General features: G+C 38.7%; 1 protein-coding gene across 1 annotated transcript in view; it reads right to left on the bottom strand.

Annotated features, from left to right (window-relative positions):
* The window catches only part of Fgf10 (fibroblast growth factor 10), a 76128-nt gene extending 54317 nt beyond the window's left edge, over positions 1–21811 (bottom strand). The window contains exon 1 of the mRNA XM_052742831.1: positions 20629–21811. Within this exon, the coding sequence (XP_052598791.1) occupies positions 20629–20974 (346 nt within the window). The 5' untranslated portion in view covers positions 20975–21811. The remainder of the gene's footprint in view (positions 1–20628) is intronic.
* Between the last annotated feature and the right edge of the window lie 268 nt (positions 21812–22079).

Raw genomic sequence — 22079 nt, 5'->3', positions numbered from 1 at the left:
GCAACATTAAGGAGATCATTGTGTCTTAATTCCATGTTTAATTGTCAGAGCCAGGAAGGAGGAGGTGAAGAGAGAAGGCAGTACTTCCAAGGGCTGATGCTTTCTGAGGGGCTGGGCTGAACAGGCATGGCTTTCATTATATGTAAGTGAATTAGTCTGTTTCCTTTAAACAGGGGAGATTAACAAGCCACCAAGGGCCCGCTGTGGGATTCTGACACTTTTAGTGGCTTGTGACATATGATTTGTGAATATCAATTCTCCTTCAAAAGCAAAAAGCAAATCTATCATTAGCATGAAGTATGCCAAAAACTGATTTTGGGTTAGTTTGGTTGAAATTCATTAGAAAATCCATTTCCTAAAATAGGGGAATAAATCTCTCATTTGATCCAGTGTTCTGATAATTTTTCAATTATCCTTGGGATTTTGGAATGACTACATGTAGATTTGGGGATTAAGTAAGAATTAATTTTCTTTTTATAAAAAGAATGGTTGGGGTATTGAACTAGAGAACTATGGAAGAGTTAAATTAGAGGGAGTCTATGAGCAATACCTAAAGGATCTCTTCAATATTTTTTTTTGACACTGGGTCTTACTATGTACCTCTGGTTGTTTTGCTGGAACTCGCTGTAGACCAGGCTGGCCTCAGACACACAGAGATCTGTCTGCCTCTATCTTTCAAGTGCTAAGATTAAAGGTGTGTGCCACTACTGCTGGTCATAAAATTTTCCTTTTAAAGAATATGTCCTCAGCAGTCTGTCATCAAGGCAAAAATTTCTTAACTGAAAATGACAAAATAAATATTTTCCTCTTATGTGACTAAGGGAAATAAACTTTGATATTAGAGGAATGAAATAAAAATTTCAAGCTGAAAGGACTGATATAGGAAAAAGAATTCACACTATAAAAGCATCTTTTAAAATACCACCTTTATCATGTTTTGAAAAAGACACTGTGAAAAATATATAGATTTTTTTCTATTCTGTTTCTTTTTTTTTGAGAATATACAGATAAAAACAGGAGCCAGATTTTTGTAGCTACAGGTAAAAATATATATACATAGTGAGAGGAGATATTCTGGGGTCTCTATGTAGGAAAAATTTAATCAGGAAAATCTAGTACGCCTATGTGCCATTAGCTATAGTATTTAATTTATGGATGTACCATAGAATATTTGGCTGGTGTTTGCATAAAGGGTTTTAAAACACACTAGTTGTATCTTATTGTGGATAGCAGAGTGATTAAGTATATAAGAACCATGCTAACCGGGCTCAAATCCTAGGGACTCCAAGGATTAACTATAGAACTTCAGTGACATTAATCAGTGATCATGAATGTTCCCATCTATAAAATGGTATTTCTGGACATCTACACCATTTAGTTGTTTTTTTTTAAAAATGAAATGAGTACAAATGAGAAATAAGTGAAACTGAGTATCAAATATTAATGCCTATTATTATCCAAGTCTATAAACTATTTTATCTGTCTATAAACAGCTGATAGAATATTTAAAACTGGGAGAGAGATATCAATACTCAAAATCCTTCAGCCAGTTTGCATCCATTCAGTGCTACCTAATAAAAGTCATATATACTGCTGGGCAGTGGTGGCTCAGGCCTTTAATCCCAGCACTTGGGAGGCAGAGGCAGGTGGATCTCTGTGAGTTCAAAGCCAGCTTGGTCTAGAGAGCGAGATCCAGGACAGGCACCAAAACTACACAGAGAAACCCTGTCTCGAAAAAAGAATCATATACTCATAAGTTCTCAAAACTGACCTTCTTGAAAAATTGATACTGCAAATAACCACAGAGATAAAAGTTATAATGACACATAAAGAATCCATGTGCTGATTAAGACTGAAGTAATAGAGCCTGCACATTGTTCCATGACATCCTTTGGGAAGCCACAATTACCTATCAAATCTAAGTGAACACAGGTGTATTATTGAGGTCTTCATTTGTTTTGACTACAAAATAAGAGTTTAGTAATTTATTCCAAGGTCTCTATGTATCTCTTATTCCACTCCATTAAAAAGTCAATATTTTTCCCAGCACTTGGGAGGCAGAGGCAGGCAGATCTCTGTGAGTTCAAGGCCAGCCTGGTCTACAGAGCAAGTTCTAGAACAGCCAGGGCTACACAGTGAAACTCTGTCTCAAGAAAAAAAAGGTTTTATTGATTGTTATTATAATTGTGTGTGTGTAAGTGTGCAAATGATGGGAGGGACATGTGTGCCACAGAACATGTGTGTAGGTCAGAGGGCAACTTTGTGGAGATGGTACTCTTCTGCCTTTTCTTGATGGACCATCTTACTGGCTGCCCCTTTTAAAATGTAACTTGATTAAATGTATTATTATTATTGTGCAGGCTTGCGTGGCTGTGGGTGTACACCCGTGGAGGTCAGAAGACAGAAGACAACATTCAGAGGTGGATTGTCTCCTTTAGCTTTTATATGTTGTGCCATTTCTTCAGCCAAAGCATCACCATTGCTGGTAAGGATTCAACTGGTAGAGCACTAATCTAACATACAGGAAGCTCTGGCTTTGATTCCAAACACTGTGTATGTTCATCTTGGTAATAGATGCTTGTAATCTCATCACTTTTGGCCAAGTGTCTTGTAAGACAACACAACAAGTTATAACGAATAATGACTCCTCCATGCAGTCTGTGGGGACTGTGAAAAACCCAAGCCTTCTCCTTTAGGTTTGTGAGACTAATGAATTATGGTCAACGTCAGTAGCTATGGTGCTCAGCTGAATGAATTCTGATTATCCTTATTAAATAACTTTACTGCCTATAGTACAGAGAAAAAATGTAAATACATAAAGGAAAATAAAGAGATGCATCTGAGGTGTGCCACCTGTTGTTAATTCTTTATTAGTAATCTTGGATTCATATTCTTTGTGACTTTACAGAAGTTATTCCCAGGAGGAACACAGGCTCTAAGTCTTGTATGAGGTCAACTTTGTCAGCATAAAGAAATGTCATATATATTAGAAGTGAAGATATCATTTATATACTCACGAAACACCCCAGATGAACAGATGAACAGAGTAACCTTTTTTTGTTTGTTTTTCTGACTATGGTGCTGATCCTATTTATTTGAGGAAAAAGTTGTATACAGGAAATAAACTTCCATTCTCACAATGAAAAGAAAGGATTTCTCACAGCACAGAGGTGGTCTCCAAATAGTCCACAAGACTAAGGAATGACTAAGTTTCAAAGACAGCACACAGAGAAGCTGCAGCCTCTGGCTGGTATTCCTTCTTACTACTTCTAGCTTTTGGAAGTTGTCCTTCAATCTCAAATGGTCACTTGGAGAGCTAAGGTGCTAGAAGAAGTTTCAGGGTCAGAGGAACATGCGCAGAAATTCCTGTGGCTTCAAAATCGAAGTTGGGAAAATCCCCAAACCTCTAAAGTTTGTTTACACAGTGTCATCTGTGGCAGCATCTCCAGTTCTTACTCATAAACAGCGGTGGCAGAGCACGCTGACATGGTGAGGATACAGACAGTTCAAGAAGAGGGTCACGTTTTCTTCTCCCTCCTCCCAGCTCTAGCACACACACACTTAGACTAGAGTGCACTGAAAACTGACCTAATCTCAGCTCTATCAGAAAACCTCTTTCAGTAAGCAAGGAGCCTCGGAACGCCAGCATCTGTTTTAACTTACGTTAAGAATTACTTCCCTTTTTATAGAACATACTGGCACTTTCTCTCTCTCTCCAGAATATACACAAAAATGGAAAGTGTGCCAACATGGGAAGTGTGCATGAAGATTTTTCTGCCAGTTTTTCAAGTTATCCTAAACTCCAAACAACTTAGCCACTCCTGGGGTTACCTTTCTTATGGGTTGGTTGGCATAATGAAATCAGGTGAGACTGTTTATTGAAGTTCAGATGACTGTGTGTGAATCTGTTTTGTCCCCCACTCCACCCATGAATTAAGATTCATAATTTGCCTTTGCAAACTTCCACTAATTCATTTTGGTCATGTGGTCTACTCTATGAACATAAGTTTGAGAAATGCCAATTATTACCCTTTATTACTATAACATAGTTCCAATTTGGCTTTCCTGCTTTAAAACACTTTTGTTAAATGTGTATTAGAAGGAATCTTATAGATTATTAAGAGTAATGAGTAAGGACAAGATCTAAATGAGAATACTCAACTGACTTTTGTAGCCATTTTACTGCTGAGAAAAATCTAGAAACTGTCCTAGAAATTTGAACTACCTTATCCTGTATGACTGTTTTTAGAGCATAAAACTGAAATGATGCATTAAAAGTAATTCTGGGTTGTATCTCTTACCTAGCTCTTTTGTAACACAATGTTATTCATAAATGTATTCACCCCTTCCAACTCTCTCCACCATTATCTCTCTTCTCAAATTTCTATAAGAAACCCTACCTAATAAGGAGTGGTAAAGAGGAAAGGTAGGAGCTGTGGAGTCAGCCTCAGTTTGGGGAAGATTCTGCTGTCTTAAGACTGGATAATAAAATGATTATTTTCTGTCTGTGAATTCTATAGCTTCTACTGTAATGAGAGAAACTAATTTCTTTAAGAGCGAATGTTGTAGAATCATACTGCTTTTCTAGACCCTACAAGTTCAAGTAATATGAGCATGAATGATAAACTTCAGAAGAAATGTAGCATTATGAAAGCATCTTGAGATAGGGCAGGTTTAAATGTAGTTTTATGTATTTTTGGCATATTGAGAAGAAGAAATGATATAGTTAATTTTAAAAAGAACAAATGCATAGTAACTTCAGCTATCTCTTTTTAACATTGAGGACATTCTTCAAAAAGTACTACTTACTGGCATTTTAATTGCATTAATTGTGTAATTTAAAACATTTTTCTTTTATTTTATGTGAATGAGTAATTTGCCTGCCTGTATGTCTGTGTACCAGGTACATACCTGGAGGTACACAGGAGGCCATAAGACATTATACAGCCCTCTGGAGTTATAGATGGTTGTATGCCACCATGTCAGTGCTGGGATTTTCAGGGCAGAGAGGACTCTGGGAAGAAGAAGTTCAGAGATGTGGAGAGTCACCAGCCAGGCACAAAGGAAGCAGGAAAGCAGCATGGGCAGTACAGGATAAAGATAATAAAGCCACAAGGCCGAAAGCAAATTAAAGAAATGGGTTAATATAAGTTATAAGAGCTAGCTATAAACAAGCCTAAGCTATCAGCCAAGCTTTCATAATTAATAAGAAGTGTGCATGTGGTTATTTGGGAACTGGCAGGCTGGCAGGTGGGACAGAAAACTCAGCCTACATCTTCCAGTTACAAATAGGACTTTTTCAACAGGAAGGGTTTCAATAGAGTTAGCAAGCATCTTAAGAGAACTGATCTTGGAATCATTCAAGAGAATCCCTTCAACCCAGCCAACCTGAGTTTACTGTGCTGCAAAAACAGACCACCTTGGGTATTCAAATTCTGCATTGAACGAGCAAAGCTTTGTAAAACTGTAGCAACATAAAGACTACAAGAGCATAAACAAACAACAACAACAAAAACTCACAGTATTTTAAACAATGTCTTAGAAACATGTAATCATTTGGCAGATCTAAGGTACCATTCTGAGCCCTGTGTTTGCTCGGTATTTTTACAAATATTATTCTAACTGAATCTTTACAGAAAGGCTGAGGAAGCAGAAACATCCAGGTATCTCACTCATCCAGTTAAGAAGTAGATGAACTATTGTAATACATATGTATTTGACTCCATGCTCAGTGCTGTCTGCCGTAAGATACAACTTTGTTTGTTTGTTCTTAATTTGGTCCATATAAGGCTGCCATAGTTGACTGTAACAAATTGTCATACACTTGGTAGCTTAAAACAGCTGCAATTTGTTATCTCACAGTTTTGGGGACTGTAAATCCAGTATCAGAGTATCAGTTTCCCAGGGCTAAAATGAAGGTGCTGGCAGCTACACTCCTGCTCAAAGCCCTCCAGAGGAGCTTCTATCCAATGCCTCCTGTAGCTTCTGGATCCACAATTATTTTTCCCTCCTGGCCCATCTGCTGTATTCAAAGGCAACAACGCAGAATCTTCAAATCTCCACATTCTGCCTTGCATATATGAATCTAATCTCCTTCAGCCTTCTCTTCTCAGGTTATTTCTGGTGACACCTGGGGTCTACCTGAATAACCTTAATAATGTCATCTTAATATTTTTAATCATGTGAACAAAACTTTATCATATAAGGTAACTTTCACACCTGTCAGAGACTACAACCCGTTATCTAACCTTTTAAAGACTCTGGTCCCCACCCTCCCCACTCCAAAAAAAATACCAATTACATGTATTCTATATGTATACTTGCAAGAGATAATCATCTCTCCAAAGTTTCCATCAGTTATAGCATAATATCTTCAAACTCAAATGCTAGTCATTCAAATATCTCCAATTTCATACTTTAAACAACATGATTCATCCCAAGACAAAATTATTCTCTACCAATGTTTCTATATAATCAGAACATAAGTAACTCATTCTCAAATGCAATGGTAAAAAGGGCATAGGACAGTGGCTATAGACAGGACAATTCCCCAAAGAGGATAATGCAGGAGGAAAGGGGTCCTCCACAGTCCCAAGCAATTTCAGGCCCAGCAGGGCTTTATTTTTATTTTATTTTTTTAGTTTGAAAACAATTCTCTTTGGTTTGCAGGTCCAGATTCTAGCCCCACAGTTAGAGGATTCTTTCCCGTGAACTCGAAGAGTTGAGTTTGTACACAAGACTCTGTGATCACAGTGACCTTTCTTGTAAATTTTTAAGATGGTATGCGAAAAACTTTTATTCAGTTTATTGCCCCTTCCTGTCCACAGAATTTGTGGGGCACTTGACAATCTTACTTCATCTTGCCTATTTTTATCCTATCTTAATACAAAGTGGCAGTTTCTGATGATTTAACATTCGCAAAATCTTTGTGGGCCTTTCACAGGAATCATGGAGAATCCTCATTAACATACCTCAGGCAATCTCATTACTAAGCCTAGCTACTATTGGAATGGCACAAATGTCACCTCTAAGAATACCCTAAAGTTGTTCAGCAGCCCCTTGGTCCTGCTCTTTCTAAGAGTGAGTCTCCTAGTTTAAGATATTTGCAACTGAATACATTGAGATTTTCCTAAGTCATCAAACACTTTCTCTACTGAGTAGGCTTTCTCTTCACTTTATCCTCTTTCTCTTGAATTTTATCATAGCAGCAAGAAAGCAGGCTGCCCTTCAACATTAGCCTTTGGGATGCCCCTGAATAATCAAATTTACCACCTACAAATTGAACCGCCTCCACTCAACAATAACCTGTCCCTGGTTTCCAATAATACACCCCTTACTGGTTTTTTTTTTCCAAGCTTTCACAAGAAGCACTGGTAACACTCCTGTTTTCATCTATACAAGTTTATTAAGGGATGGATATTCATTCCCAGGTTATTTAGGCTTTACTGTATCCTTGTCTTCCACATTTGAACCAGAATGTCTCTAATGCTCATGTTTCTACCAGGCATCTGTTTCAAAACAATCTAGGCATTTTTTAAATACATGTCTGAAAATTCTTCCATTTTATGCCCAGTGTCCAATTCCAAAGTCAGTTTTACATTTCTAGTCATTTCTTGTAGCAGCCTTCTATTTTGCATGTCAAAAACTTACGGTTTCTGTAACAAAAGACTATAGTGATGACTTTTTTAGTGTAAATGTATTCTTTCACTGCCCTTGGGAGCAGATGTCTGATATCAGTATCAGTTTCAGAGGATCTACATCATGGGATCAGAGGGATCAAGTTCTTTTGTGGCTTCCAGAAGGGAAATCTGCTCTTCCCCTAGTCCAGCTACAGGATCTTCTGCATTTCCTCATTAGAACATTGGTGACAGCATATAGGGTCCATATGGCTAAAGAGAAGTAATGTCCCATCTTCTGTAAAAATTTTACTGAAACTCTACAATAAAAAGTTGCATCCACAGAACTTAAGGATTAGGACCTGATGTCTATGAATGACTACTGTTTAACATGTTTCTCTGCTATATTCCAGTACATGTATGCTTCTGAAATCTGTTCCTTAATCCATGAGATGAGTGTAGCAAGCTAAAATAGTTTAATGATGATTTAGCTCAATTCGGTGGCACTCGTTTTATAGATAAGTCTCTGAGGCCAAGATAAAGTAAATGACCTGTTTAAGATCTCACAGTAAATGTTTTGACACAGCCAAGACTACATGCCACATCCTGTTACTTCCACTGTTTTTAGGACATTACTCTTTTCCTCCAAAGGAATTACTAAGAATTTCTCATTTCTTAATATCCACCATATTATCCAAGAATAAAAATAAATAGCTTGAAATCAGAAACAACTCTTATCAGCAGCAAGAATTTTAAAGGGGAGGAAATTCATTATTAATATCCATAGAATATAATAAGAAGATCTTATAAAAGTGAGGAATTATGAAAAAATGATTAATTTCATACTAACACAATTTTAATTCACAGATTGGGATGAAATTAAGTATTGCAGAGTCAAATAACTAACAATGACCCTTCTAAGGTATTTTCCTATTTCTCAGAATTGGAAAATAGCCGAATGGAAGTGTATGAGATCTTTTGCATCAATCCCTTCTTTGCAAAGTACAAAGTGCAAAGAATATCAATCATGCTTTCCATAACATATGGCCTACCCCAAAAAGTCTCAATGCCTTGACTAAGGTTATAAAGTTAGAATGATTAATTTGTTTAATAACAAATGTGGAGAAAACTGATTATATATGCCAGGTACTGAATTAAGAGCTTACATCAAAGGTCAGTGAGACAGTGTGCACCCACAACAACTTTCTCAATCAGAATGAAACCGGAAGTAAACAATGAATAATCAGGTGTAAAATTGTATTATGACACATGGAATAGGGTTCTGTAGGCATCGGAGTGGTCAGAAAAGCATCTAGAGACGGCACCCTGACTAAAATCTGGCAGGAAGGAGAGTTAGTAATGAGGGTAAGGGACACCATTCCAGGGACATCTCATACCTTCTTAAAGTATGAACACAGAGATTAGGAACTTCAGGAGCCAAATCAACCTGAGATGTCTGTAATGGGGGCGTAGAAATAAATACACCCGGGGTGAATGGGGAGAAAAGAACACGAAATGCTGAGACAAGGACACTGGAAAGCAATCAAAATATCAGTTAGGTAACTGGCTTTTGTGGATGTGCACCTTCCATAGCCCAAAACTAACAGACATGGGGAGTACTCTGTAACAGAATAATTTAAAATAGAACAAGGTACTGTTAACAAGCAGTCCAGAAGAAAAGGTCAATAGTGGGATTGCTTCAGGAAAACCAATATTGTTCAGGTAGACTACCCTATCTGGTGAAATTTGATAGTGACTCATGCTAACTCATGTATCTTCAAGCTGGACACAACTTTCAGGTTTAATTTTTCTCATCCTGGAATAGTCCTGGGTAACAAAGACTACCTTACTTTTATATGATTATTACTATTTTGAGGATCAGCTGATGAAAACAGTGAAATGTTTTGTAAAATATAAAATGAAGTTAGATAGTGTACTACCAATGTTATGCCTAATTTAAGAATCTTACCTGACTCAGGGATCTTCCTAGATAATGGATAATTAGTAATAATACAAGTTAGCCATCTCATCGAACACTGCTGAGAGCCAACACCTCTGAGCTCTGTGCAGGATCCTATGTTTACAATTTATATTTTCAGCCACCTTTGTAAATCTATGAACAGACCTTTGTATCAATGATGAGGTTGATTATTAGTAACGTATTTTGCATAGGTGCACAAATGAAGCCTTGGGTAGTAACTTGGCCAAGATCACACTGCCAGGAAATTTCAGAATTCAGATTCTTTACCCAAAAGTCTGACTCCAAAGCACACAGTTTCTTTGCTGCATGTCATTCAATATAAGGACCCATCTCCTTGTTTGTTTAAAAAATACTGCAGTATTTCATTTGCAGGAGAATAAACTGTAGGCTGATTTGTTTCTTTCTCTGATCACCTATATCAAGTAAGTCTAAGACAATTTGGGAGAATAACAAGTGCTCAACCTGGCAGTGTAGAGTGACATCCATTAGTTTTACTGTGGAATCTGCTGCTAAGGACACAACCCCTTCTCAGCTTTCCACAGATTAAGAACTTTTAAAGCTGCTCCTATTTTAAATTTTAAGCTCATGACCACCTGATGTATCAAGATCTACTTCATGTCCCCAGTTAAAAGAAATTGTTTTGTTTTTTCCCCTTTTAAATCCAGCTAGAATTTTTTTCTATTAACTATATTTTCATTATGTCAATTATAATTCTGCATAAGGATTTTTTTCAAATGTTTTTCAGCTTTCTTTCTGTGTTTTTCTTTACTTTGTAGAGTAAATGAGGGGGCTGGAGAGATGGCTTCGTGGTTAACAGCACTTGTTGATCTTGCAGAGAACCTGGCTTCAATTCCTAGCACTCACATGGTGGCTCATCATGACTCCAGTTCCAAGAAATCCAACAGCTTCTTCTGATCTCTTTGGGCACCAGGCATGCACATGGTGCACATACATACTATATGCAAGCAAGACATCCACATACATCAAATAAACCTAAAAAAATAAAATTAACTGGGGATGGTGTTAAAAGTGAAGAAAGTCAGTTTTAAACCAAAAGCATGTTCAGGTGATATTTTGATAGAAAAACTGAGACCCTAAAATGTAGGGATATTTCACACTTGCTTCTTCTGTGACAAGTTCTAATGTTTTCTGCACCAACTAGCCTGTACACCATTCCACTCTGTTGCTATGCTGCTTCCTGAACACCTTGTTTTTGGTTGTGGATACGCATGCTCCAGTGTCATCTTTTAGGGGATTCTACTCTTGTCTGTTCTTCTGTGTCATGCCCTGCTGGAGTCCCTTCTTAACTGTGATCTAATGTCATCATTCTCTCTTTGAGGTAGTGTTTGCTACTCTCGCCATTCTGCACCACTTCTTGGCTCTGAGTTTAAATTGTGTTCTATCATCTTTCAGCCCCCTGGGATGAGCTCTTGTCTCCAGAATGAAAACTTGTAAGGAAGGAGCCCAAGAGGTTGAAGTAAAAGGGGCAACAAATGAAAGCCAGAGCACAATATCTGTGATAATCCTATACAAAACCGGATCCAAACGACATATGATGTGGCTTAAAACATTGAATGTCAGAAGAAATTGTTACTTTTCTCTTCCTGACTTTCATCCCATAGTCTTTCTTCATTTCTCCATGTGACCTGTTTTGGGCCAATGGTTTTTCTCCTTTTGTAAAATCTGCTGTAGCTTGAGTCCTTCAAGACATTTATTATCCTTTAATCATTATTCTTAGCTCTCCTCCCAAGCCATCTTTTTATGTTCAAATACCAGCTAAGAATCTCTTGAAAGGCCCCTACTCTCTGCTCAAATTTAAGAATACTATGAGTATCACAATTCAAATCAAATTTCAGATGATTCTCATGGTGCCTCAAATCATCTTTTTTCAATGTTAGTGTGGCTAATTTCCATTTTGAGAAATAATAATCAGTTTTTTTTTCTTGAAAAAGATGGAAGTATCATATTCATTTTTAAAATATTATATCCACTTGATGAAGACTTAATATATACCACATAATATTAAGCTGTGTCCCTGTATCAGCTTCCATTTCTATGACTTTTGGTCAAGCCCAGCCTCACTGTATCTTCACCTAGCTTCCTGCACTTTCCTTACCCCCACCTCTCCAGGTCCTTCCATAGCCAGGAGGATCAGAAGAGTCCCTGTGTTTTCTATTCAGGTTCCTACTCATCGATCTTAGCTCTCACTCTAGCGTTCTCAATGTCTTCATTTAGTCGTCCGCTTGACCCCGTCAGTACAGCGTTAGCTCCATGAGAGCAGAATCATTTCTTGACATTCTCGAACATGGCATCTTCTCAGTACTGGACACAATACCTGACACAAAATAATGAGTTCCTATTTCTGTTAAGCAAGTTAAATAATGAGGGGATTCTCTATTTTCATCTTTATCAGGCAGGAAAAAAAAAGGTCAATTAATATCCTTGTTTTTTCTGATGACACCTTGCACAGAGCTGCACACTCTTGTCTTGCAATATGCACCCAAGCCTGTGACTCCTCAGTCTGCTCTCGCTCTAGACCCATATTTAACTACTTTGAGTCAAAGGCTGTGCTTTTCTCATTCCTTCATTAAGGTCTAGTTTCTTTAGCAAGACTTGGGTCTACGCTTTCTTTCTGCTGATACACAGACTATTAATGACCTCAGTGGGATTCTTCTTAGGTCACAGGTTCTCATTTCAGCTAATTTAACATCCAGTTGAATGCCAGGAGTTGGGTTATAGTTTCTTGTCAGGTCAGCCCTTTTGCAGTTCAGTGCTACTCATTGGCCTGAACTCTATCCTGGGAGTTAAAACTCTTGTCTTCATCACTCCAGGAAACCCCCTACCCACTTCTCGGAGTGTATATCTACGTACTCTGTGTCCTCTTATCCTTTTCTTCCAGCTTCTAGAATTTTCATTACACATTTTGCATTGGCTTTCTGACTGGTTGGATGCCTGCTTTATAAATGTAAAGCTCTCCTGTATTTTTGTTCATCAGGCTTTTATATTGTAATCTGATTGTCCTCTTCATCACACCCTCCACATCTATGCCATCATATAATTCTAGAGATACAGTCTAAATATGCCCAGGAAATCTAATAAGTATTGCTTCTAATATTGTTACAAAAATTTCTACCTTTAGATGTATATAGGTCATGGGTTGCCACATTTGCCTTATTATAGATTATTAACTGTTCCTTTAATTTTACTGGTAAATTGGTACCTTCAAATTTGGGAAACAATTGAAAAAAGAAGATCAACCTTTAGTTATTAGTACAGTAACAGATACATTTAATGCAAATAAATAGATTCTGTTTATAAAACAAATAACTCTAATTTAGCAGGTAGTCACCAAAGGTGCTCTCTTAGAAGAATATAAACAGACTTACATATTGTTGGAGATTCTAACCATTGTCTGCATTTTAAAATATTGCTCATAGAGATCTATATGTCTGTATTTGGTTAAGCAGAAGTACAAGTGTGTGTGTGTGTGTGTGTGTGTGTGTGTGTGTGTGTGTGTGTGTGTGTTCCCCTTCGCAATAACCAGAATTAACAGAGACATGGACTTTGTTTTTAAAAGCATATATGTTTGCCAAAGCTATACAAAAAAGTGTGATAATCTTTGTGACATTTTGAAAGTTGAAATTATGAAATAGCTCTGAACCAGTATTGATCCTCACCTACAATATAGGAAAAGACCATTTATTCCTAAATTATCTTTGCTTTCACTTATACAAGCTTAGGACAAGAAATGAAGGCAGGAAAGGTAGTAAAGTAGCTAGGGAGTACTGCAAATTCAAATGAAGTTAAAAAAATCATAAAACAAAACCACAGAAATGGGTATAGGTACAGAGTGTAAGCTGGAAATTAAATATAGAATGATATCCTTCTAGGACTTTGCCCTTTTCAGTACAGGCAGAGCTTAAAACACCTGGCCTGGTGGCTGGGACAGAAGGAGGAGCTGATGATTCAGTAGAATGAGGCTCCTGGTACAGTGTGTCCAATTTAAATTGATGAATTTCTTGTGTGTTGAATACAAACTATCTACGCCGGAAACTATGCGTCGGTGCTTCTGGCCCTGAATATCACCTGGAGTGCTAAGTGATGATTTATTTGGCTTCAGAGATATGCATTAGGTTAAATACCTGGGAAAAATAAATTAAAAACAAACAAACAAAAATGGAAGAGAAAATAATAGGAGAGGCGATAAACCAATTAGGGTTCACGATGTTTCAAAAACAGAGCTGTCATAGCGCACACCGCAAAACAGAACTACTGGAATGTAATTGAGCCTTGAGTTGAGTTGTGATGCTTCAGATGGCAAGTTATTCTCAACATAAGAGTGAGACCTCAAGAAAAATTAAGACTAAAACAACAATTATGCCTATCAAGACAGTGAGCATTCTAAAAGGTACCTGAAAGAGAGTCATAACTTAATCTGAAGTATAAGATGGTTTTTAAACAAGTCCTTTATCTTTCAGTTAACCCAAACTGAAGAATTAGGTTATAGTTATTGTGGAATTATTAGGTTTGCCTAGTTAATTCAATTATTTAGAGTTTAGGCTACTTCCGTTTAATCAAGACATTCCCTTCTATTAGGCTTAGTTGGGTAATAAATTAACATGTTCATCATATCATGCATGGCAGGAAGCATGCCAAATGTCTGAAAGTTCTTCATTATTGGTAATCCACATACTGACAGGTTAGGTATAGGTAAAGGTAGACAGATTTGGGCAGAAGAATTATTAGGTGAACTATACAATGAGGTAATGCTGTACTGCCAGCACTATGAATCTATCAAATGGTAATTGGATGCACGTGTTAGCAGCAGTAAAAAGTCACTGTCCAGTTATCCACCTTACATGGGAATCTACTCTGAGTGTCTTCTTTGATTTATTGTTCCAATTAGAACACAATGTTCAAAGAAAGAACACTAGTGGCCTGATTTAAAGGCAAAGAACCTTGACAGCCATTATTTTGTGGGTGACCTGGTAGATACTGTGACCGTTTCTATTAATAAAAAAAAAAATCTGTTAAAATTAAGGTCTTACTTTTAAAATATTCTATATAATATTAAAATTTTGAATTCATCAATTCAGTATCAGATGTAACTGATGGATCCTAAGATTCAACTATATTTCCTTCTTCTGACTTTGAAGACACATCTTTATATTATTCTTTGTTGTACCCATTGTCTGTTAGAGGTAAAAGGCACTTTGGGAGAAAATGTGCTGATATTAGAAAGTAGATATCTTAAATCTGGAAAAAAAACAAGTTTGAAAAAATTGTCAAATGGTAAATATAGAAGATCTTAAGTAATTGTGATATACCTTGTAAGGTTAAGATAAATCTGTATAAAGGACTTGAAATAAAATGAAGATTGTTATAACTCTAAACTGTTAGAAAACTGTATGAAAATGCATGAACAGGAATCTGTATTACATCCCACTGTAAAACTACAAGAGGTTTTTAACTTCTTCAAGGGAAATGCTAATATTTTACTTACTTATATAAAGCAAACCTCAACTATTAATGTTGACAAATGTTGGAACAGTCATAGTAAAACTGCCATCTGAATAACTATTCGTTACAAAGTTCAGAGAATTAATGTTAAAATAGATTAAAATCACTTTGAACACACATATATTCTCTTCCTTTGGAAGGATAATAAATATCATTTGCACCATAATTTTTGATAAGCATATGGACATTAAGGGTTGGAAAAGATGTGGATAGATATCCATAGGCAGCTCATAAATGTGAGGAACGCTAGTTCCATTTTAAATGAGCTGTCAACCCTTTTCCCAGCATTTTAGTTTGTAGAAAGGTAGACATTTGGATAATAAATGGGGTTTCCCTCTGAACATTAAAGTAATTGTATAGGAATTTAAAGAATCTATTCATGTTCTTTGCGAGCTATTTAATTTCTAAGGAAACATACTAGATAGAATAAGAGTTTATGTTATAAGCTGTTAGTGACAATGTAGAAGAAAATGTGCAGACAATAGACTTTGATTTAGTAGGACCCTTCTTTTTAAAAAAATATGTGTTTAAATACCATTTTGGAGACACACGCTTTTAAAGAATGATCTGTACCTTCAGGTACCAGGTTACTGGCATTCCCAAGACCTAGAGTTTGGTGTCTAAATTCTCCTCCTCCAATACTAGCATGTTATTCCAGCCAACTGGTTTGTTGAGTTCTTCTAGGGGGTGGTTATAAATCAGGTTTATGAAGAGGGAACTCTCCAATTGTGCATTTTAGTGGATTTATGATAAAGCCATCAAAGCGGCGGGTCCACATGGTGCAAATGCAGTGAAGGTAACAAAACGGTGTCATGTAAACTAAATACAGTGCCTTCCACCTTCATAAATCCTCTCTGTTGATGAGTCAACGCTTCTGGTTATAAATTTTTCAAGCAAATTCTAGATAGAACCACAATTGTAAATAAGACACCAGCGGAAGCCATAAATTGCCCATAGGATTCCCCCCACACACTAGAAAACTCTCGAGTGTTCATTAGAAGACAATACTATAGTTTCTTCTTCCCCCAACAACTATTTTTTTTAACTTCCTTCAATAATAAACTGAATTCCTGATTAAAAAGTAATAATGCAATCCTTTATTGCTATGTTTAGCATTACAATCTATGACTTTTATGTGGCAAAATATCGTTTTGATTTACAGATTTATCTAGCTTTAGGTCTCTATAACATCACTTTTTTTAGAGTCATGTGTTAGAAGTTCCTGCAACAGCCTAAGCTCCCATAGGTATTTACAATCAAATTATTTTATTGCACGTGGGAACAGTTAAGCATTTGGCCCTCAGCTGTAAACCATTACTATATACAATGACATTCATGGATTTTCTTAAATAGTCATGTATTCCTAATGACCTCTGTTAACATAAGTGAGATTGATGTATGTGTACCTTGTGTGTGTCCATGAGCAATTATATTTCCAAACATAATATCAAGAGAGAGCCCTGACCTGGATGAGATGCTGATATAGTCTGATACCATGTGGCCACCTGCACCAATTATCTCTAATATTTTCTTTTCTTCTCACAGTCATTTTACTTCTCTTCCAATTAAGACTGAAATCTCTTAGCGTTCACAGCAAAAGGCAACATGAGTTTTAAATGACTCGTTTTTAGGATGTTAGGAGTGTCTTGCTCTAATACACTGGTATTCATGTTCAGATTAGCAGAGAGCTACATCATACAAGGAGAGATAACCAGATAAGGTCAGATTTGCAATATGCTTTTGTCACTTTCCAGTTGAGTGATTGGAAACTACTTCTTCCAACCTTGATTTTTGTATTTTAAAATGTATATAGCTTTATCAAAGCTATGCAACTATTATGAGGACTAAATTGGATGCATATTTAAAGAGATGGATTACATGCTCTATATTCCTTGTCTCTCATACTCTGGGACCCTGTATTGGGAACATCCGTTTAGCTGTCTTTAGTTTGGGGTACACACTTTCCTTTCACTAGATTCTTCTTTTCTTCAAGTGACAGCCATGGGAGAGAGAAGCTCACAGCTGTTTTACTCATGTCCAGAAATAAGTCAACCAGTCCCATTTGCAAGGGGACCTAACAGCTGTATCCAGCCTTTCTAGGAGGTCAGAATCAGAGCTGAGTGGTAATGTTTCAAGGGCAAAGCTCTAGATGTAAGGAATGATAAAACAAAACCTAAATGAGCCTGCACATATCTAGTGACAGATATGCCATAGCTAGTCTCAATTATTCAAGCTTCCTTAGTCTTCTAGCAGAAGAAACATAATTCACCCCTACTCTCTTGATTCTACTCCCATATAATAGCAAAGAGCAAAGAAAACACACACCCCTGCCTCACCCCACCCCACCCTCCCCCCTTCTAAAGAAAAAAGCTTTAGTAATCACTCAAGTTGAGAAGAGTTTCTTCAACACATGTCGCACTTTCAGATCTGTTCAAAACAGGGTGTTAGCTTTGCAGGATGAAGTTAAAAAAATCATTTTGCAATAATTATGAGTGAGTTCCTTTCTTCCCTTTTGTTGGCATTTGGCTGGGAATGAGCCAGTGAAACAGCTGTTTAATTACCCAAGGCATAACAAACATATAACCCCTTAGGTAAGCTGTGATGATATTCCAGCAGCAATAATACCAGGGTCAAACATAACAAAGAAAATCAGTCTTCAAATAAGCAAATCTCAACAGAACATCTTTGTGTATTGAGACTAATTAATATCTTGTTTAGGAAAATGGTCCCCAAATGTGGCTTTTGGATAAGGAACTGGCACTCTTCAGAGGCTAGAGATCCTAATATTTAACAGGCTACTATTTGGTGGGCTGACTGGATGGTTATCCTGTGGGTGTGGCAAATGTTTCTTATGTGCCATTAGGCAACATTTAAACAGTATCTAAATGATACCATGTATTTCAGCTGAATCAGTCCAGCTGGAAATGATAGCTGCATTCAGATTACTGGGCCACATGTGAAATTAAGGCCTTTTCAATCTGTACTTTTCACTTGCTATGTTTTGATATACATGTTCTTGGAAAGCTTAAATTAGTTATGGTTTGACAATATTTAGCAATATAACCACCCCCTTCCCTTTTAAACCATTAATTAAGACAGTCTTCTTATATTATATATTTAGCTTTTAATTTCAAAAGAGACTATTAGTAATTACCATATTTTATCCCACAAAAGAGATAATGTCTATTTTTTAATGTTAGGATGGAAATTTGCTGTACTTGTTTATGCAATAAAAGTTGCATAATTTTCTCATTTGGGATAGTTCATATTGTAAAAATAAAACTCAATGTGTTCCCTGGGAGTCATTTTACTAAGTAGTTCATGGCACAGGGATCATTATTTTACAAAATAGTCATCTGAGTATCATAAACTAAAATATCTGCAGGTTGATCACTACATCACATTAAAAAAAAGACACTTAAAAAGGAGTAACAGCAAGATCGAGTTATTATCAAAATGTTAAAAAGAAGAAAGTAAGCCCAAGGTTCAGACTCAGACATTTCGTTCAATTTCTTCATGTTTTCCATATGAACTAAAGAAATTCAGCCCACGGGAATTTAAAAAGAGAAAACGCTGCAGCCCAGTGTGGAGGTATGTTCTTCTTTTAACTGGGCACCACTATTGGATTTTATTTTAGAGGTAGGCAAAAATATTAAATGAGGATCCTCAAACCATAACAGCTCTCTATAGGACAGCATCTATGGCACTCAAGTGGCAAGAGACTTTTAAGGAAAAGAAATCATCATTAAAAACACCGTTTCGGCTACTTTCTAAGCACCAGAATGAAATATATTCACATATCTAATAAGGTATTTAATATTTCCAATACTAAACCTAACATAGATTACTTCACATGCTTCTGCAGAGGTATTGCTTATAAACATACTGCTAATTTTAATGAGCAACTAAGATGAAGGCAGCTGAAGACACACAAAAGTTAATGTTGGATGTTTGTGAATCCCCCAAGAAGAAAACTGAGTTTTTCTTCATGTAATCTTTATTGAAAAATAAAATGCTAAACTCCGGTCAGTTACCATTTTCATCAATACCTGATATACTCTGAGTAAAAAAAAAAAAAAAAAAAATTCTGAAATGTGTGACTCACACATTTCAGTGTGCTGGCCAGTGTATGCTTGGAATTCCCAAAGAACTAACACAAAACGTTCCCCTTGAAAGGTGACTTGGAATTTACCAAAGAGATAAAGCCAAGCATACAGTCATTAAAGATGTTTAAATGTCATTGTCTACTGTCTTCAGTGTGCCATTACAGAGCCTTGGGAATCCCTTCAAATAACAATCAATAGAGGATGAATAAGTCTCAGCACATGAAAGTAACCAGGAAAGGAAGCCAACAGAATAATCTGACTTGCCTGGGTTGGTTCAAGGAGAGACATGGTATCCACCTCTTCCCTCCTCATTCTTCCTCCCCTTATTCAGCCCCCCCACCCCTACACACACACACACACACACACACACACAAGACAGGACGATGGAAAGAAAGACCAGAGAGAAAGGAAGAAGGAGAGAAAAAGATACAAGGATCCCCTGCAGAATGTGCGGGGGAGACAAACCGCGCCCTATGGGATGGAGTCTTGGAAACAGAACTTAGGCTTTTACTTTGAAAAATAGAAGAATGACAATGAAATTTGTGTGAGGTCTGTGTGACTCCAGTCCCAGATGTTTACAATGCTGTAGTACTATGCCTCTGCAATATGAGAGGTTTCAGAAGAAACAGTCCAACAAGACACCACAAAGCAGAGCGCATATGCTATTGACAATGCAGACATGAGCGTCATGTTACCAAGAGAGCAGGCAGGAGACAAACATCAGCGGTGCTGCCCGACGAGCTAACTTCACGGACTGCCATCACTCAAACCAAACGGAGGGACCCAAAAGGAGAAAAAAAATTTCAAAACTTGGAAAACAAAAACAAAAACAACTCTTTCGGCTTCTATCTAGAAGTGGTGGGGCAAAAGATGGGGGCGGGAAGATGGTGGAAGTGACTCTTCTTCCTTAAACTTCCCATAAAGCCCCTATAATTGACAGTGGATAATTATTTTCAGCTTTAGGAGCCGGTCCCAAAACTCGTAAGATTGCCAGCGAAAAGAAACAAAATGTGTTTACTTGAGCCATTTCCAGAAGGGAGGGAAAGGAGACCTTTGGATGAGATGGGGGCGGGGGGGGGGGAGGTATTGGAGACAGAATGGAGCATCTCCTAGAAGTAACAACTCTAGGGCATCAGGAGTGGTCGGTCCTGTGAGTGACAAACTCGAGAAACGGAGAATAGGGTGGCGAGGGATGTGTATGGTGGAAGGAACCGAGCGGCACAATGTATGCTCGGGAGGGGGCTGATTTAGTGTGAAAGTATTCCACTTCATCATTTTACAGGGGTTGGGGACATAAATATTTAGCTGGCCACATCTGGAACAGATTCTGCTCCCCCCCCCCCACGTCCCCGCGTGGGGTGGGGGTGGATAATTGGAAAGAGAGGAGCACGCATTTGTTACTTACTGTACGGACAGTTTTCCTTCTTGGTACCGCTGACCTTTCCATTCTTCTCAATCTTGAGAAAGTACTTGGTGAAGGAGAACAGTTTTCTCCAGCGGACATCTCCTTGGAGGTGATTGTAGCTCCGCACATGCCTCCCCGCACTGGAAGGAGAGGACAAGGAGGAGGAGGAGGAGGAGGAAGAAGAGGAGGAGGAAGAGGAGTTGGTGGCCTCCGGTGACACCATGTCCTGACCAGCTTGGCAGGTGACAGGGACGGAAGACACCAAGAAGAGCAACAAGAAGCAGCAACAGCGGCTCGGCAGGTGGGGAAAGGCTGAGGCACAATGTGTCAGTATCCATTTCCACATTGTACTGAAACTCTCGGCTCTGGAAATTGTCTCATCAGAAGGAACATACTGGAAGGGTAAGACCTGGTGCGAGGCAAAGAGACAGCTGGAGGTGGTGGCTACTGGTTAGCTCCCTCCGGGTACGGATCTGGCCAGAAGCGAATACACCAACATCCATAACTCCTCGGAAGGGCCGGCTGCCTGTCCTCGCTCCGTTCTCAGATCCGCTGCCTGTGTCTCTCCAGTCTGCGGGTGTACAGTGGACGTGGGTGGCCGCAGCAGTGGGAACTGGTGGTGTCGGTCACCAGCGCTCTCCGCTCCCCACCCCGGGGGTTACTTTGTTCTCTTCTTCACTCCTTTCTTCACCATGTTAGATGCAAAAGAGGTCTGAAAAACAGATGACAGCCCGGTGAACAAAACCCAAAGTGGGTGGGGTGGGGGTGCGGGAAGACATCTGCGCCCCTCTGCGGTTGGCACCTTCTGGTCCTTCTCTGCAGAGTCCCAGCCTGCTGGCCACTTAAAAAGTGTGTCTCTTTGGAGTTGTCAGAACTGGAGGCAGCTGCCCAGGCGCTGTTGTTTCCTTCTCCTTCTTCCTTTCTCTTTTTGGTGGTGCCTGTTGATGAGAAGTCTCCCGAAAGCCACTTCTTGTTTGGGGGGCGGCTGGCGGCTGGCGGCTGGTGTTTTGTTTGGCTCTAACCCTCCACCTCCATGTCCCTTGGAAAGCCGCTTGTAAACAGGTTGAAGCCTGGAGTCTAAATGTCAGTGCTTTTCAGCCAGAGGTGGGCTCTAACTCTGCTGGTCAAACCTCATTTGCAGGGGTGGAGAAGGCGGGGGAGGGGGTCAAACGGCGGTGGGACATCTGAAACCCTAAGCTGCTGGGAAAGCCAGGGAAAAGGGGGGGGGGGGGAAGGGGCCGAGGGAGGCGCGCGCGCGCGCGGGGGGGGGGGGGGGTGGGGGGGCGGTGGGGGGGTGCCTGGGCGCGAGGAGGAGTGTGCGATGCCTTTGCTCTGAGCTGGGGGCTGCGGGTCCCTTCCTCGCAGGCTCTGTGGGCGCAGCCGCCCCGCAGCCTGCAGCTCCAGCTAATTGCTGCTCCAGCGTCCTGTGCTAGCAGCGCTGGCCACCACCA

Source organism: Peromyscus californicus, unplaced genomic scaffold (genome assembly GCF_007827085.1).
Source record: "Peromyscus californicus insignis strain IS unplaced genomic scaffold, ASM782708v3 Scaffold_18__1_contigs__length_77618521, whole genome shotgun sequence".
NCBI classification, from domain to species: Eukaryota; Metazoa; Chordata; class Mammalia; order Rodentia; family Cricetidae; genus Peromyscus; species Peromyscus californicus.
The sequence above is the reverse complement of the archived record's forward strand: the minus strand, read 5'-3'. Positions and strand labels throughout refer to the sequence as shown.